The 19,657-nt window shown below is 39.5% G+C and overlaps 2 protein-coding genes across 2 annotated transcripts in view; one reads left to right on the forward strand and one right to left on the reverse strand.

Moving 5' to 3' along the window:
* The window catches only part of LOC310932499 (E3 ubiquitin-protein ligase rnf213-alpha-like), a 30,262-nt gene extending 21,529 nt beyond the window's left edge, over positions 1-8,733 (reverse strand). Inside the window, exons 1-14 of the mRNA XM_083895824.1 lie at positions 8,592-8,733; positions 6,979-7,097; positions 5,984-6,123; positions 4,120-4,716; positions 3,374-4,006; positions 3,086-3,237; positions 2,828-2,995; positions 2,534-2,739; positions 2,138-2,427; positions 1,787-2,046; positions 1,421-1,639; positions 1,121-1,313; positions 979-1,034; positions 27-201 (exon numbers count right to left, since the gene is read on the reverse strand). Coding sequence (XP_083751950.1) covers positions 27-201; positions 979-1,034; positions 1,121-1,313; positions 1,421-1,639; positions 1,787-2,046; positions 2,138-2,427; positions 2,534-2,739; positions 2,828-2,995; positions 3,086-3,237; positions 3,374-4,006; positions 4,120-4,716; positions 5,984-6,123; positions 6,979-7,078 — 3,189 coding nt within the window. The 5' untranslated portion in view covers positions 7,079-7,097; positions 8,592-8,733. The remainder of the gene's footprint in view (positions 1-26; positions 202-978; positions 1,035-1,120; positions 1,314-1,420; positions 1,640-1,786; positions 2,047-2,137; positions 2,428-2,533; positions 2,740-2,827; positions 2,996-3,085; positions 3,238-3,373; positions 4,007-4,119; positions 4,717-5,983; positions 6,124-6,978; positions 7,098-8,591) is intronic.
* Positions 8,734-18,534: 9,801 nt separating this feature from the next.
* LOC310932801 (neuropeptide B-like) lies at positions 18,535-19,619 on the forward strand (the record flags this gene model as incomplete). The annotated part of the gene is made up of 2 exons (XM_083896164.1): positions 18,535-18,792; positions 19,491-19,619. The coding sequence occupies 2 exons, from the start codon at positions 18,535-18,537 to the stop codon at positions 19,617-19,619; spliced, it is 387 nt and encodes a 128-aa protein (XP_083752290.1).
* Between the last annotated feature and the right edge of the window lie 38 nt (positions 19,620-19,657).

Genomic DNA, 19,657 nt, shown 5'->3' on the forward strand with positions numbered 1-19,657 from the left:
TTGTTTTCATGATTCACTTAACATACCTGTTGTTTGTTACAATGGACAAAGTCTGATACTGATGCAACCAGATTCATGCAGGCTACAGGAATATTAGTGTAGTCCTGGGAATATGATGCTGATTTGACTGCTTTGCAGATGGTATCTAACAGCTTCACTGATGTTGTCAGACACTCCCTCCTATAGGCCTCAGTGAAACAGCTATGATGAAAAAAAGAAGAATGAATTGAATAGTGTGTCAAATGTGTCAACCCTAGATTTTATTCATGGTCTGTCTAGTAGTATGTTACAAAAGACCACTTGTGTTAAAGGCAGAGTATGCAACACTTTTCTTAAAAACAAAGTATCGATTAATCAAAAAAGTAATAATTGGTAATCATATTTAATGAGCCACTGGAACCATGTAGTGGTGTTTTTTATCTGAAGAACTTTGCTCTGGGTTGGGATGTTCTGGGCTATCTTTCTGCCAATAAAAGTGGTGGGGTCTGAGTGATAAGGTTACATCCAAGCAGATATCAGTAGATGTGGTGGGCACATCAATGGTGGACACAACACCAAAGAAGCACTAGTATTGTGAGGCTGAACACTGACCAGACAAAAGTGACACAAAGGTGGCCTCTTTTCTGTTAAGACAGGTAGGAGTTAGCAGTTAGCCTAAGTGGTTGAAACCAAAGTATTGTAATTTCAACAACTAACGTAACATTCAAGAACATAACTGTAGGTGCTGACAAACCAACCCTTGAAGTCTGTAGTGCTGAGTTTAGGCTTTGACTAATACAAGCCACCACTCCAGCTATTACAAGCTACCATTCCTGAATTGGAGGCAGTGTAACCAACCTTTTACATGCCCACATATGAAAAGGTGTTAGTAAGTTTATTATCAGCCCACAATTCCTGCATACTCTGCCTTTAAATGTGAACTATTCAGATAACGACAATTAATATGTAACTTTGTTAAACTTTAAAAGACCAAACAACCTGTATTTTTCTTCAATTAGTTGCACTTGGATGTGTGCGAGAACATCAGACACCGCCTGTGAATCAGAAATACATGAGAATTAATTTACTGATTATTTACTGCAACAGTGGGATGTGTTATTTTCAACTGTTTGTGTGTCACCTGGAAGGTACTATAGGCAACCTCCTGAGGAGCTTTTGCATTGAAAATGTGAAGCATGTCCAAAAGCTCAACGTTAATGTTGGCGACAAATTCCAAGAGTCCATCAACTGTCATCAGGAACAAGCAGGATCTCACAACAAGTACATCTACCTCCATCAAGTGACTGTTGTTTTTCATCAAATTTACCACAGCCCTGGAAAAAAACGAGCAATCAAAAGGTGCACGGTGACAGTCTTGTTTCCAGGTAAATGGAGTGGAGAAAATCTATGTTTAGCTACACTTAAACAAACATATACTTACTTTCTGTCCTGGCTGTTCATGTGTGTTGCTGTTGCGGAACCCATTTCAAGGCCTTGCAAACCTGCCCAGGCAATGACATTCTTCACGTTTCCAGATGATGGTATCTCAAAGGGCTCTGTGGTGCCTTTGAGGAGGTGAAGGAGTGGTAATACCAGAATCCACCGAGTCATTCCAAATTTTTTCACCGAGATTATCAGATTCACCAAATGTTCTGGCAAACTGCAAAACAATCCCATTTTATAAAGCATCTGAGCAGAACATAATTATAAAAGCAAATATGTATAGCGGTAGATTATCTACTCTATAGGCAAAAGAAAGGAACTAAACCTTTAGTAGCGATAAAATATGTGTATTATTGCCACCTACTTTTTTAAAATGGAGACATCCTTTGAAAAATCTGCCCAGTAGGAAAGGAATTCGTCTTTGCTTCGTTTGGGCAGGCACAGTGTGGAGCAGAGCTGATGAAGCTCACCATTACTTAGATGGATTCCATACTTTTTACATACAGTGAGCATAATCACAGCCGCCCTCAGGGGATCCTGGATGTACAGCATTTTCCCATCTTCATCATTCAGCAACTGAGGAATCATGTTTTTCAGCATGAACTCCTTCAGCAACTTCTTCACCTAAGATGAAAGAGAAAAACAGAGATGATTCCAGACTAGCTTACCAGGGTGTCAGATAAAACATGAATGATTCCACTGATGACAATCTTACATCATCTTTTCCATAGTTTAAAGAGTTCCACTTCTTCTGTGTCCTCTCGTAAACAAAAGGCTCCCCATAAATGTCAAAGAACTGATTCAATTGGATCAGAAAGCTTCTCAGATTGGTATCACTCCAGCTCCTGAGGAGATCAAATATCGTCCCCAGCATTATTTTCCCTGCGATCTCTCTGCCTTGAATCAGACTCTTCCTCTGCTCAGGCCAGATGGTTTCTTTAATGCGTTTGAGCACGCCCTTTGATGGCTGTACGCAGATGATGTCGTCATATTGATGCCAGTCTCCTTTTTAACAAGAGACACAAGACAAAGATTTCAACAAATAACAACTTTTAAAAATATTGTATTCAATATCAGCGTTTATAAAAGCCTCAATTAGTTTTGCATTTACCTTCTTCATTGATGAGGCCAGCCTTCACAAACAAACATCTGTTGGTATGCTCTTGAACATCATCTGTTTTGTATATGAACTCAAACTCATATTTATTCTTTTTGCTGTCATAGACAACATATTTGTATGGTATTGACTCAGACACAGCCTTGGCCTTGTCTGTTATCAATGTGCCCTCAACAAGAAAACCATGGTCTCCAAGATTCCTACAGGAAAATAAAAAAATAGATTGTATTTGTGAGGGGAGGAGATAGGACATTGTGGTAACCTTGACTGGATATTTAGACTAGATACCTGCTCACAAACAGCTCCGCTGCATTTTCTTCCCATGATGACCCAAGCTGAGGACCAGCTCTGATGAAAATTTGATCCTTTTCTGGATCAAATTTGAAATCCTTTGAGAGAACAGCGTGGAAGTAAATTGTGAGTCTTTCGTGGACAGCGATGGACCTTGTGGTCGGCCTAAAAGCAAGAATAAATTAAGTAAATGAAAAGAGATCAAACTCTGAAAGATGATCGAAATGAAACGTGTATTTGGGAGAAGTTCATCACCTTTTGGGCGGTGGGTCAGTGGTGGTGTTGGACTCTGCGTTTCCCTTATTATTTTTTGCTCCCTTGCCACTGTTTGAGGTTTGTGCCGAGGTCCCCTTCTCCTGCACACTTTTAGACTCTTCTGGGTCAACACTTGAGCCTGTGCTGACAACCTGTACATGGATGATTTAATATGTTACAACAATATACACTGTAAAATGTGAACATTATTATACACACATACAAGTTCCTGCTTGTTACGATAACTTTACTGTTAAACTACTTTAACTACTGTTAAATCAGGATTACTTTTGATGTTTGCGGGCCGAAAACCATCTTTGCTTCAGTTTGCTTCGGTTCCAAATCCTGCTGACTCTTTTCTTTGCCTTTAGTTTGTCCCTTTTGTTTCATATTTGAGTCTTTGTTGGCATTCTTGTCCCGTGTAGGTTGATTTTCAGTGGTGTTTGTGTCTTTCTGAGAGGTTTTCCCATCAGCCTTTTGATCTTTAGACTTAGCGGCCTTCTTCCCTTTACCATCGCCTGACTGATAATGCCCAGGTTTGTCCTCTGTTGTGGGAGTGTTGGCAGGTGCTGTCTTGAGTGTCTGGTCATCTGCTGATTTCTGTGAACTGCTCTCATTAGAGTCAGTGGAAGCCTTTTCTCCCTGGACCTCTGTAACAGCAGTTTTCTCTGTCAGAATGACTTGTGCACTTTCAGGAGGTGCATCTGTACTGCCCGCTACCACAGAACTAGGCTGACTTTCGGATGGTGGGTCAGATGTGGTGTTGGATTTTGTGTTATCCTTTTCCTTATCCTTTTTTCTTCTCTTGTTACTGTCTGAGGCTTGTACTGGGGTTGAGAGCTGCCCATTTCCAGATTGCCGCTGAGCCAACACATGGTCTTCTGTCACGTCCAGCCCAATACTTGATTCTCTGCTGACAACCTGGACAAAGATCATTGTGCTAAATATACACCTCAATGACATTAACATAATCAAATGTAACATTTTACTTGAAATATTAATAATAGCCTTTAATACTTTTTATTTAGCATTACCTCTGATGTCATTTGCTTCTTTTTTGGATCCTGCTGACTCTTTCCTTTGCCTTTGGTTTGTCCCATTTGTTTCAATGGAACTGTTGTTTCTCTGGTATTCTGGTCAAGTGTAGGTTGTCGTTCAGTGTTCAGTGTGTCTTTGTTAAAGGTTTCTTTAGGATTAGTGGCCTTTGCTTCTGTACCTGTCAGACACTTGTACACTGATGTGGAATGTTGAGGGTCAGTTTGTGCTGTCTGGAGTGTCTCATCCTCAGCCAATTTCTGAGTGTTGCATTCATTACAATTCGCAGGAGCTTCCACTGCCAGCTCCGCTGTAGCAGCAGTCTCCTCTCTTTGAATGGCGTGTGTGTCATCAGGCAGTGCAGCAGTGCTGTTGTCTACTAAGGAACTAGGCTGGCTCTCCATTGAGGACAGCTCCTCCTGGGGCGAGTCTGTTGTTTCATCCACTGCATTGTTTGAGCTTTCACTGTCAGATGAGTCTCCATCCTTCATCCTCTGGTTGTCCTCAAGAGAGACATATGACAGCCCAGTCAGGCACTGATCTTGATCTGATGACATGGTGCCTTCTTTCTTCTTTTTCCTCCTCTTCTTTTTTTTCTACAGAGTAGAAAAGTGGAGCGTAGGTTTATTGTAACATCACTGTTTATCTGTGACCACATCACTGTTCTCTATCTAAATACACAAAATAGACTATTTGTATTATTGGTGGAATTCTTTATACTGTTTCTAAGTCATTCCAAAAAATGTGAGTCCATAATATCAACCATAATCATTTGAATTGTTGTCAATGAACATGACACAGAACTTTCTACTTGATTGTAATCTGTCTGAAAGCATAATTTGCAGAGGATAATAATAAAAGGGATATTTGACATAATGTCCTTACAGTAAATAATTAGGGATGCACCGATTGCCATTTTTGGGGCAGATTCCGATTACCGATTTTTCAAGAAGTTTGACCTGCCGATACCGATTTTAGCCGATTCCGATTTCAATTTTTTAAACCACTTTTCAGCATATTGAAATATATATATTTTTGCATCTTTTCTCTTTAATAGTACATTTTAACATAGAAATACAATCAGTTAACATCCAATATCCAACTAAAAATACAAAAACAAATCACTACCTGTATGTGTACGCGCACAGGTTTAAATGACAAACAAACAAATGCTGATCAAAAGTTTTGTGCAAGTGATTTAAGATCCTGACTCTTGTCCCAAATATGACAGGCTTCGTTCAGTGATTTAAACAAATATATAAACATTAATGAAACGTTTACATGCAGAGCGCTCACTCGCAAAGCAGACAACAGTGGCGCAGCACCGCCACAGCGCTGCGGGTGCGCGGATGTTTTGTAATCAAATACACCGGTACGGCCGTATATTAAAAATTAATATCATAACGGGAAAAAAAACGGTATTCAGTGTGAACCAGTATACCGCCCAGCCCTACACTCTACTACATGTGCGTGTAGCCGAGTGCACGTGTGTTGCTGATGCTGCGCGATGCGGGTGCATTTTGATCGGCTTATTAAAATCGGAATATTCTGACTGATTCCGATCACTGGCCGATTAATCGGTGCATCCCTATAAATAATAGAAAGAAATTAGGCATTCATACTCATTTGTTCCCTTGTAGAATCTTTGTTTTGCTTTGCTACAATCCCTGATAACAGACCAAACGTATATAGTTATAGTTACCTAAAAGAAACACTGAGTTGTAATTGTATGTTCAGTTTATGTTGAAACTGTTTTAGAGGGGTGCTAATACATCCCAATTGTTTGTTTTTGAGTTCAGAAAACGTTTATTTTGTTTAACTCTCACAGTGATTGCATTATAAACAGCTCTAAGTATAATATACCTTTTTCTTTTGGGTGCTAATATTTTCTTCATTCGGTCGTTTGGGGGATCTGTTGGCCTCTTTGCCGTCTTTCTGTGAGACAGATTTCTCAGTTTCACCTTTCGAATCTGCTTCCAAGGATCTGGGCTCACTCTCTGCATCTGGAGTTAAAACATCAGATATGAAATGTGGGTAATTATCAACAGTGGTGCATATAGCAACAAACAACTTGCATTTTATCCAAATACAAATACAAGTAAGGATCTGATGGAAGGTTTAAAGGAGGGAGGAATGCATTTGTGGTAATCATCTGAATTAATAAAAATGTCCAAGGATGACTTTTCACTGTTAACCCAATTATTATGTTTTAATAAATGAATTGTCCCAGTGGAAATGTTATCAAAGGTATTTACAGTAGTGTGAAAATATTTTGTTTGTTACACACTTTTGCTTTAATAAGATATATATACACACAACGTACAAGGTAAATTGCTGCATGAGCACTACAAAATTGCTGTGGGAATAATACACAACTCCTTATATGGATATCTTTTCTTTTTTTAAGGCTTTATTTTCTTACATGTTGTTGGAACAAAGTTATGATTAATTTTATACTGCGTTTTTAGTAGTGATATAAAGCAGCATTAATTGTTCAGAAGTCACAAAGTAGACTGTTTTTCTTTTATTTTTATTTATTAAAAATAAGAAAATTGAACTTTGAATTGTGACGTATTTCCAAATTTCAGGAATTCAATTCAATTTCTTTTTTAGTACCTTATGCTCAGGTGTAAATGGTGAAAATGAGAGAAAATATATATATAAAGATATAATCAGATTGCCTTGGGTGTGCTGAAAAACAGGATATAAGACACTCTATATTGTACATTAACATAGTAATGGAAAAAAGCAGCTGAGTTGTGTGTTCTAATGCAAGTATTAATGAGCCTAAGACCTAAATAATAAAATTGTGTAAGTCAATTTCTATTATTTAAGAAATGTTTAAATGATCTCCTCACCTTGTGTGTTTGCAGGTTGGACTTGCAGCTTCTGGCCACACTGACTGCAGAACTTGGCTGCCTGTTCCCCAATAACATGGCCGCAACCTGAACACTTCATCTTTTCACTGCAGCTCCCTCTGCAAATGGAGAAGCAGTTTGAAATGAAAACGACCTTGGTTTTATGCCACGTTCCATGTTACTTTCACTTTCTATTCTGCACATGACTTGATGACACAGCTTTCTGCTCTGAGTTTCTTTCATTTGGCCTTTGAACAAACACTTACCCAACAAAGTGACCTATGAACACATCAGTAAGTGATGTAAGTCTTCATGAATATGAGGAAAAACTGTGCAAACAATGTCATTGAAACTCTGAAAAACCACTAACATCGACTCACAAAAAAAAAAAAAAAGAGCAGGCGGGAAAAACAGGAGATGTCACTGAGCACTGGAATAAACACGTGCTCCTCAAAAATATCTAGGGCAAACCTAAATTTCAGAAAGCAAGTTAAAAATCGAAATGACAAAGCTGATCTTGAACTAGAGCATGCCTTATCACTGGTCCGAGACACTCCTTATAAACACTCCCTTCAAACACATTTTTATTCACAAGCTGAAAGACATGTAAAACAACATTCTACAGTTTGAAGGAAAGGTTTTGTTTAATTATATAGCAACCGTATTGTCCCCCCCCCCCCCCCCCCCCGAATTTGGACAGTAAGATTATTTAGAAGGGATGTGTGTGTCCTCCTAATAAGAGTGTGATCCAATTTTATTATCTACTGTTACTTTGCACTACTGTAACACCAGAATTCCCCCTATGAAGAGCAAATAATTGACCATAATCTTACAGTCATGGAACATTTACAACTGCTAGTTTATGACATGTGTTAACATTTTTGTTAAAGTCACTGGATTCCTATGCATTTCCTTTTTTTAATGATACATCACATGTTGATCATATCTTATTTTGGTTTTATGACATAAGGTTATAATTGCAATGACATCACCGTGCCCACATAAACAACCTCTTTTTGCCCCCATAATTGATAACATTCTTTAAAATTATTAATTCCCTGAAACCATGATGATGAAGTGCAGGGAACGCAGCAAAGAAAGGCACCGGATGTTCTGTACTAAATTGCAACCGCTGATATATATCATATTAATATTATGCTACACGGAAACAATTTTGAGACGGTAAAATCCAAGTATGGAGTGAGCCCTCGTTTCACGAAAAGATCTTTGTCTCCGCGGCACAGCCAATCAAGTGCTTAGCTAGCAAATCATGTGAGACACTTCCTTGTTCGGCTCCAGCCTTTCCCCCCGTTTGTCAACAACGCAAACAAAACAAACAAACACAACAATTGTCGTGAATACAGAATCACGAAACATTTATGAACGACAGTGTCATCATATTAAAATAGTTGCCACATCTACACTTAACCGCAAACTGCCCCAAACTCGCTGCGTAGGCGCCAGTGTGATGAGCTACGTAGCTAACGTTAGTACATTTATACATTGCTCCTGACTTAGTTTCCCAGAAGCAAAAGTATACAAAATTGTGAAGGTGCAGAGAGAGGTGACAGCCAGACGACATCACATTTAGACCACGTTTAAGTCGGACTTACCCCCGAGAGTTCCAGATGACTCTTGTTTCTGCTTCAGCTAAATCCTACATTACAGCCCCAAAGCTAAGAAAATACATTAAACTCTATGGCTTTATCCATGTAGCGAAATCCTGAGCTGAGCTCAGTTCCACTGCGGTGTTACACTAATGGTGCACCGACTCACACTAACGTCTTTTCCCTCTCGTTTCCGCATGTCATCCAAAAGTTTCGTTTCATGAGAAGAGGGCGTCGACAATCAAAAGTTTACTTTCTTAATGACTACTTCATTATTGTTTACATTTTTCCCTTTCCCTTTTAATGCCCTGTTTTACAGTGTTTTGGGTGACAGGTTTTAATTTCCATACCTTTTAGTACATTTAGTATTTGTTGTATTTATATTGTGTCCTATGTAGACCCCCATCCACACAAATTTGTTTTATGTGAAGACACATAATGCTTTTCCAAGCCCCTGACATTAGCCATCACTACTAGGCTTAGGGTTCTCTTACTAACACAACCCTTACTCTAACCCTAAAACCAGGTCAGAAAAAGCCCTTAAAGTTGTGGGGCTCAGACAAAATGTCCCCACAAAGACTGTACGTTTTGTGGAGTACAGTACACACAGAAACAGCTTGGGGTTGCAAAATTAAATATTGCCATCCATCTTCTACCACTTTAATCGTCCACATGAGGGTCGCGGGGTCGCCAATCTCAGCTGACAAAGGGCAAAGGGCAGGGTACACCCTGGTTAGGTCTCCAATCCATCACACGGTCACATACAGACAAACAGCCAGTCACTCTCACACTCACACCTATGGTCACTTTTTAGAGTATCCAATTTGACCTTTTCCCCATATTGCATGTTTCTGAACTGTGGGAGGAAACCACAGTTCCCCCCGCACACGCACAGGGAGAACGTACAAACTATGATATATTACCAATACAGAAAATATGGAGCAATCACACATAAATCGGTATGATACAATTCATTTTTCTTATAGTATGTGTTACAGGTGTTGGTCGTGACTTTTAAATAGGTTAGTGGAGTTGTGCTGAGGGCATTCATTCAATATGAAGTGCAGTAAAAAAAAAAAAAAAGAATGCAACCAAGTGGGAGCCTCTCAAGGTTCATCTAACCTCAGAGCCAAGAAACTCCTTCAGGATGCAACGTAAATCACCCTAATCCAGAGCATTTCTGCAGAGGCCACCATGGGGCTGTTGCACGAAACCAAGATCAGGTATTCAGCTGATGTCCGTTATCTGATAAGTTATGCATTATCTTTTTATTAGCCTGCATTTAAATGTTACATAAAAATAGTGATTAAGCAAATGTTATTTTAAGTTGTGAGAGTCTTTATTATTATTATTATTATCTTCACACCAGAAGTTAGAACTTACAACTTGGAAGTTCATTCTTTTTTGACAACTTCCTAGTTGCTTTGTATTAAAGTTTTAACATAATGTCTCTTTAGTCCTTTCGCCACCAAAGGAACGATTAGCTTGAAAGCAATAGATTTCCTGTTATCCTGTTATTATCAGAGGAAAGAAAATATAATATTTATCTAAGAACTTATGAAAAACTGAACAGGGTGTTAAGGTGAGTTGGAGGAAGATGATTCACTGTGGCGACCCCTATAGGGAGAAGCTGAGAGAAGAATAAGAAGATGACAACTGAACGACGGTGGAATCAGGAGAGAGAGGAAAAATAGAAAAGAGGACAAGTTGCAAGGGCTGCAAAGTACACCAGGCCCGTGTGCCGTTCAACTCCAATGACAACCTGGCAACATGACTCATGAACACCTCTTAGTGTATCATTTTGTGTTTATTATAATGTGTGATGTCCAATGTTTTTTATTAAATAGAATAAATAAATGAATAAAGCCATGGTGTTTAAGTCACATGTGAGCTGCGTGGGTCGCACAAAGGGAATCACTCCATGCTTTTGCCCCTTGGTTCACTCTCAGTAAAGGGTAATGTGCTCACCATTTATTGTATTAGTGTGATGCATGTGTTTTGACCTTTAGTGCTGTTCAGAGATGTACCTTTCTACAGCTCTTACATGACACCCACCCACTGAGGAGAGCAGTGTTAGGCATGCGTTATGGTCAGTGGTGTGCACAGAGATTTGGAGGGGCAGGGGCGAAATATTAAAAGGGCACCTCTGTGAAAATGCGCAACCCCAATTTCACCAAAATTATTCATTCATTCATTCATTGTCTACCATTCTATTGGTTTTGTGGCCCCTCAATCAATTTCATGTGGCCCACCATTTACACCATAAACACTTTTATTTTGAAATGCTGTTCCAAATATCATATTTGCAATAATCATGATGTAAATATTGTGATGTCATTTTAAGATCATATCATCAATGGTGTTTGGAAATTTCACTTTCTCCTCAAATAAAATTTTTAATTGGCTAAGTGGCTAGTTCAATGGCTCCCAAGTCATTTGAGTTTGACCCCTGATTTGACCCCTGCCTTTATCACTTCTGTCATACAGACAGTGAGGGCAGGACGATAACACCTTAAATGATTTCTACTTCGGATTTGTAAAATGCAGTAGATAAAGAAAAATATACTCTGAAATAAATAAATAAAGCTCTCCTGTTTCTCACTTCTCACTTTTTTTGGACACAGATGAAGATGAGCCCCCTCCTGGTGAATAAATGGAAACACTGCATATTGTTTTGCTTGAAAGTGTGTGGAGTTGGAGATGGAGGTTCAGCAGCAGATTCTTCCCAATCAAACTGTTCACATGGTGGCAAGTGATGGAGGCCCAACACAATAAGTGCCTGAGTTTGGTATATTCTCCTCAATCACCAGCAGAGGGCAGCATATCATCATAATTTGGACATGACTAGACAAGAACATACCAAGGTGAGCATGAATTGACCAGTTCCTGCATATATATATATATGTGTGTGTACATATATATACACATACAGTATATATATCACAAACAGTCTTGGGTATTTCAGCAAAAGTCACTTCACTTTTGCTTCTCACGTTGCCACTCATTTTGTTATACATTACCATGGTAACTGTTAGACAGCACTCTCAGGTCAGATTGTGTTACATTCAAACCGTCAGCTTCAGCTGGAATCTGTCTCTCCCCAAGTAGCTTGTATAAAAATGTTGAAATTAGAATCTGTTTGGCTTTAAAAAAAAAAAAAAAAAAAAAAGCCATGGCATTCCTGTGTCAGTACTCTTTTAAAGTACCATTTTGCTCCTCTCCAAACATAAATGTGAACTGTCAGAAGATGGTGACAGTAAAGTAAAACAATGGCTTTAGAGACTAAATGTTAATATTGACAAATTTAACCAGAATAAAATCAATAATGATAAACTACATAAATAAGTAAATAAATAATTTAAATACAAATAAGAGTAAGTGAAGCAGTTTGCTTCCTGCAGAGACTCACAGAAACATAATGCTCAGTAGATTAGTTTATTGATAGATGCAGTGAAGTCATTTTGCTCAACAGGAAAGACGACAGGAAAGAGTCTTGACTGAAATGTATTTAAACAGTTATTCATAAGTACATTTTACATATTGTAGTTGCAGTTGTATTACAATAATTAAAGCACATGCCTGTAGGAGACATACAGTGTGAATAGATCAGCACAGAGTTTTAACCCAGAGACATGATACATGAAATAAATACATCCTGAATTCAAACAGACATATTCCAACATCTCAGTTGTCTTTGGATACAACGTCATTTACGTCCACTTTAACTCTTACAATGTCGACTTTTCGGAGGAACTTGTATTAATGGAAAATAAAGTGCGATTGTTGTAAAATCACAACGTTTTGTCACATAAATAACTCAAGGTTTGTTCTCTGCAACAAAAGAAATAGGAATACGCAAATGTGGTTATTATGACAGTCCTTAGTTGTGACGACATGGAAGTGCCAGCTGAGCTTTACCTCCACACCATGCTGTAAATCACACTGTCATCTTCGTTACAAGTGGCCCTCTGTTGCTGCCTGTAGTTGAAAAAGTTGATGAGCATGTTTCATAGATTGGACATGAATTATAGGGAGGGGAAAAAGAACCAGCTCGCTCACTTGTTTGACTCTCTCTTGTTGCTGAAGACAACAGTTGCATAGAAGGGTTCTTCTGTGGTTTCTGTCTTATATGTGTTTCCCTGTTGTGATTGGCTGCTGTCAATCACAGGCCAGTTGGTGTAGACAGGATCCTAGATGCAATCATTGAAAAAAACAAAAACACATGGTGTCTCTTTTTTTTTACCAACACCCACACAACAAAAACAAGCTGTTATCTGATTTCTATCAAGCATTCAAAAAACTAGTATGTTAACTGCCTCTGATAACTAATTTAACATGTGAACCAATGACCCCAGTGCAGCATATATAGTAACTGAACACTTTATTAGGTACACCTGCTTAATCATGAAGTGTGTGTGCAACATATCAAATAAAGCAGATTCAGCCCAGGAGCTTCAGTCACTGGTTACATCAAAGATTGGGATCAGAGAAATGACTGTGACAGTACCATACAGGCTGCTTTGGGGATTTCTGAAACTGGTAATCTCTCAATTTACTCAGAATTTGGTGGGAATACAAAAAAATGGGCAGCAGGTCAAACACCTTAGGTTATAGAGGAGAATGGCATGATGAGGATATGGTAACTCTGAAAACCATTCTTCAAACCCGCAGCAAGCAGACACGCGACTCGGAATGCACAAGTAAAACTGCGAGTGGGTAACAACAGCCGAAGACCACATCACGCTCCACCACTGTCAGTCAAGAACAGACGTCTGTGGGTGCAGGGGGCACAGGCTCAGCAAACAGGCAGCAAGATGGTCGATTGAATCTGCTGAATTTCTGCCGAGACTTTGGAGTCAAAGCTACAGTATGTGGCCACAGTCCACGGTGGTTATGGCAACAATTAAGCAACTGCCTATGGCACAGTCATGGATGACATCACACAGCAAAAGCCGCCTCGCACTGGTACAACCTTTGAGAGCGTATGCATGTGCGCTGACAAAATCTGCTGACTTAGATTACGTGTGTACGAGAAAAAGTTATCATTCGGCCTTCTTTAAATTAGCAACTCACATTCCAAAAAGCACAGCTCGGGATAAGGCCAGCTGCAACTCTGTGTAGCCCTGGCACCCACCATTCGTCAACAGACTGTGCCTCATTATATCTTTGTTGTACATAACCCTACAAGGACAAAGGGCCGATAACTTGACTACGCAGTCCTCCCCAAGGTCGACTCTAGGTATCAGCAGAGAAAGGCGCCAGACTTCTTGACCTAACGCATCTCTCCTCTCTCCTCCAAACCTTAGATACGTATACCTTAACTCTGAGATCCACTGGCAGAAGGACAGAGGACGCCCAACTGTTAACATCTCCTTGTTCATGTTTGGCATTGTTTCAGTTCACCTCGGTTCTGAGCTCAATGAAGCTTTTCAGCTTGACTCATCACTGACTCCAGGAACTCCATCTTTGGTCGTCTCACCTGATAATCAAATTTCCCCTTACAGTGTATAGTTTCTGGTCGTGTGCAGCCCTTTATGGCAACAATTAATCAATTCCCTGACGGCACAATCACACCGCAAAAGTCGCCTGTCACTGGTACAACCTTTGAGAGTGCATGCATGTGAGCTGACAAATCTGCTGACATTATGTTGTTGTGACACAACAATGTTGACGTGGATCAGAATGACAACATATTTTGATGTTATTAACATGGTGTTCATAATAAAGTGCTCGGTGTTGATATGTCACTCATCTCAAAGATCACGAACAAAATAACAGAATCAAACTGTGATAAATCATAAATAGTCAGTATAAGAATATATGAATATATAAATATATATACACCTGCATGTCCTCCACGCACTCACACCCCTCTGGTGCTCTTGTCCCTCTTTTGTTGCGTCTGAAAAACAGACTCGGTGACAACACGGCATCATCATAACATGTGAGATACAGTCGTGATCAGTAGTAAAAGTAGCTCACTTTCTGTGGGTGGTCACCACAGCGAGTGCGACGATAAGTGCAGTAACGGCAGCAGCAGCAACGATGATGCTGATGCCGTAAGAAAAGCATTCTGGGAAAGAGAACAGCTTTATGAGAGAACAATAATTAATAATAATTAAAAAAAAAAAAACATATGTAACACAATCTTATAAACTTTAATTTCAAATAAACTTCCAGTGTCCACCTTATACGTACATGTGAATACTACGCAATGTCAATACAGCAGATAAAGTCATAGTGCTATTAAATAAATATAAAATAAAAATGTATTTAATATTTAGTGGTGCGAAATTGTATTAATGATTGCAATATATTGCACAGGTGTACCTAACAAACTGCAAAACCCGTATGATTCAAGTGTTAAATCAGTGAGGGACATTGGAAAAAGCTAATTAACTCACCTTTGACCTTTAAAGTTACAGTAGAGGAGTTTTGACTTCCATGTTTGTTGGTGGCACTGCAAAAGTACTGGCCATTATCCACGTGAGAAAACTCTGTTATGTACAGTTCAGGGTTGTTTCCAACTCTTTTAATATCATCATTGTGTATTTTGAACCAGGTGTAATTCTCCACAGGAGGGTTTGCATGGCTGCTGCAGCTGACAGTGATGTTGCTCCTGTGATGTACCTCCATCCATGGTCTGACGGATGCTGTTGTGTTCTTAGGGCCATCTGAAACAAAACTTTAATAGTTAAATCTGTGTTGAGCACTCACTTTTAATGTCTTAACACGTCCTGTAAAGCCATAATCCTGCATCCTGCTCTCACATTCAACATTGATGTTGACGACTCCTGACGTTGTGCCCCTGTGTGATTTCAGAGAACAAGAGTAGTTTCCAGAGCTGCTGGAGGAAACGTTACGCAAACGTAGTGCAGGTGCTTCAACGATGGGTTCTCCATTCTTAAACCAGAGGAAAGCAGATGAGCGGTCACGCCCGTCGCAGCTATTATTGCAGCTCAGTTCCACAGAATCGCCCTCCTTGGTTGTTCTGTTTCCATTCGATATTTTAACCTTCAGATCTAGAAAGGGAAAAGTGCCTCTTGATTTTCGCATATATCAGGTTAAAATGTAGGCAAAGAAGATTCACAACTTTATTTTTAAGAAGAACAAAAACTTACCAATGATATTCAATTTTGAGCCTTTAAAACCAGTCCATTTGCCTTCTTCTCTGTTGGTTGTGAATCTGAATACATATTTTCCCCGATCACTGCGTTCTACTGAGTGTATTTTTAAAGAACAGTTGTGAAGTTTGTTACCAATATACTCAAACTTTGAGGGGGTATCTACGGAGTTGGATTCAAATAAGAAAGGACCTGTATAAAGATTATTCCTTTCATGGCCCCATATGACATTTTGAACTCTCAGATTATCAGGATAGTGAAATAAGCATGGAATGACAACAGAGGAGCCCCTCACAGCACAGACGACTGGTTCATATTTCACATTCCACTTGTTGCAGAGAGCACCTGAAATAATGACGTTCATAAATCATTTTTTGTATTGTTATTCCTAATGAGATTATAGTCAGCGTTGTACTTACCAGACAGAAGAAGTAGCACCAGTGTCCAGGTCGGCGTCCTGTGTTCGCTGCACATCCTGAAACTCTTCCCAGTTAGTTTCTCCTTGTCAATCTTAACTAAGGAGCATGTGTCCTGCAGGCGACATTTGTTTTCTACTCAAAAAAATCCCCCCCACAGTGTTTTCTCTTCTATTGTCTGCAAAGTTCTCAACCATCCTGAAATGAGTTCACATACGTACACACACCGCAGACACAGTGCAGCGATCGACTGTGAGCCATAACCATATGAAACCAGACCCAACTTAGAGGAAATATGTCAGTGATGCTGCTTTCTTGTGGGTAAGGCAGGCAGGCGCACTGCAACGCTGTTTCCTTAAACAGCTCCGACCATAAATGGAAACTTTAAATTCTATGTCTTCCTTTTTTTATTAATAGAGGGGATTGTATACATTTACAGGACTTAAAAAGACATAGGTTGTATATGGAGTCAAGTGAAATCTTATAAACTGAAGACTCCGGGTTTGAAAATGGAAAAAAAGGGATTGTATTTCTATAAAAATTCGAACGAAAATGTTTTTTTACGCCCACATCATTTACATAAGCAGTGGGGGTGGATGACCAGGAGGAAGACGTTTTGCATTGAGATGCATTCGATCTGCCCTCTTGTAAAGGTGAAGCACTTCTGTGGAGTCTCAATTAGAAAACTATTGCGACACTGGGGAAATGATGCAAATCAAAAAAAAACTTATCTCCCAACCAGCATGTGTGATCAAAGGCAGCCATTAAAGATTAAGATCTGCAATTAAAATTCCCATCATAACATCTTTTGTTGCCAAGATGTTTATCCCCTTTTTTTGGCACTTCTTTTGAGTTTCGTACGTCAGTAAAACTGTTGACTGGTCATCATTGGGTTAAAAGTAAGCGTTGAATCTTTGTTAAGTGTTATGGGGAGGGTTAGTGTTAGTGGAGTTTCGGAGGAATGTGAAGCTATTTCATCTTTGGGTTCTCTATTCTTAAACCAGGAGAACGCAGTTGTTAAATTCTGCTCGCAAAAAACGCTCACATTCAACAAAGTTCTGCTGTAGAGCCTAAAATATTGACTCTTATATACATGATTTGTGGCTTTCTTGTTGGCGAACGTGAACATGACAACATTACTGCACACTGTACTGCAGGACACACCTGAAAGAGATGGATTCATTCATATCCTGTAAGATTCTATCATTTTTAATAAAGGTTGAAAAGTGAGTGCTGTACTTACCAGCCAGCAGCAGTGTTCAGCTTCAGTGTCAGCTCTCACATCCACGTAGGAATCTCCGTGGTCAACAGTGGTTGTTTTCCACTCAGAATAATCTTTAAATGTGTCCTTTTTTTTTTCTCCATCTAATCTTTCTACATAAACCCAGCTGCCTGTGAAGAAAACAAAAAGACCTTTTGGTTGCACCAACACAGAAGTGCTCAGCCCATGAAACCAGGTCACATACACCACAAACATCAGCTCTTTATTGTCGAGATGTAGAGAAACGAGGCCCATCAGAGAGCAAAATCCGCAACACATCCTGTGTATGCTCCTGCCTTACAGTCTGTTGCTGTTTTGTGGTCAAACCACGTTTACATTAGAAATAGCACCCTATGTGTTAGCTCAATGTGTCAAACACACTGAACCAATAAAGCGACCACGTGTTATTACTGCTGTTGTGCACAACTTTCGAATATCAACAAACCATTCTGATTAATGCTGATCACATAATGCTGATTCAGCCCAGTCTGCTCCTCACACATATCTCTGTGTTTATCAGTATAGCAGTGTGCTGCACGGAGAAAAAGATAGGTTTTATGTCATAGACACATGCAGTCAACAGCAAAATGACACGAGTAAACCACAGACAGATATACACACGAGTATATCTGAAAAAAACAAGGTTTCAGGGGTGAAATCTTCTGCTCAAACTCAGTCACTCAACATTTGGACGGAATAAGCAATTAAATGGTTTAAATTGATAATATGACCAATATAAAATGATGCCATTATTGTTTTGCATTTGGCCAACACTCTATAGAAAGACTAACACTCCACATGTTTTATGGACCCTAAAGCTAAACCCACCCTATCACCATAGAAGAATTCTAATTTTTGGGTGAACTATCCCTTTAAGGATAATAAAAAAAGACTAATATATATGTATAAAACATTTAAAACCATCATATTGTTCACCTCAAATAAATGCAGAAGGGAAAATGCAATATTCCAGACATTCAGAGACTCAGTGGAGGACATTTCTCTGAAGTGGGTGTGAGTGACCCACTCTGAGATACTCATCGTGGACAAAATTGCGCGCGAATTGCGCGCATGATCGTAGGGGTCCCTATAAGTAGACAGTCGGAGGAACAGTCAGAGGTGTGCAGCACAGAACATCACTGCTCGACATGGAGATGCCAGCTAAACTTATCCTCCGCATCATGGTGACCTCCGTGCTCATATCCTGCACTCCGACGGAGGCGTGGTACAAGCAGGTGGCGGGTCCCAGCTACTACTCCGTGGGCAGGGCGTCCGGTCTACTGTCCGGCATCCGGAGGTCACCGTATGTCAGGAGAGCCGAGCTGGAGCCGTCAGACAGCGGAGAGACGGCGACCAACAGCGCGTTTCCTGATGTGACTGCGCACAATTCCATCCTGAAGACCATGGTGAGTGTCCTAGCAGGCGAATTACGAGTTTTACGGCGGTGCCATTACGCATTACGCATACTCTGTTGTAGCTCGGTGGATGGACCAAAAGGTGCATCTACTATTTAAAACCGGATTGATATTGTTTAGCGTGAACATCCACTGTTAATAAAAATGACAAAATAACCATTTAGTGGTTATTTCACAAAATAAAGGTAACAGTAAGTTTGTAAAGGAACTTCTCAAATTATATTATGCTTTAGGATGTGGCGGTCTATTGAAGCATCAATGTTGTATAATTTGTGCTATACATAATATTCATATTAAAATATAAAATTGACCACGATTATAAAACTTGTAATTGTGTAAAATGTATTTGTAACAGCAGTCAGAGTTATTTCACATCATAGTAATTTATATTGTGTATGTAGCCACAGTAAAATTATGGCTAAGTCATCCATATATATATATATATTAAATGTCTATACTCATTATGTAGCTGATTGGACATGCATATTATTTCATTATGAATAGTGGAGCAAGTGTTTGTTTGTGTAAAATATGTCCACTTGTTCTTCAGTGCAACAGTCACATGTGAGTGAGGCATCTCCCTCTGAAATGTAAATTAGAAAATACTAAAACATCATTCAGTACTTAAATGGTCACTTGTCTGATTTAAAACAATCTGTAATAACAGCACTATGTTTCTCTCCACGCAGCCCGTTTGCATCAAAGACATCACACCAGACCTGCAGAGCTGTGAACTATTCCAGAACGTCAAGGCTTCGTTCAAGTGCAAAGCCGATATCTTCCTCACTCTGGACTCTTCAGACTGTGCAGGAGACTGAGCAGCGAACAGACTGGAGACTGAATATACTTCTTTAAA

The sequence above is a fragment of the Microchirus variegatus genome (genome assembly GCF_963457635.1).
Source record: "Microchirus variegatus genome assembly, chromosome: 10".
NCBI lineage: Eukaryota > Metazoa > Chordata > Actinopteri > Pleuronectiformes > Soleidae > Microchirus > Microchirus variegatus.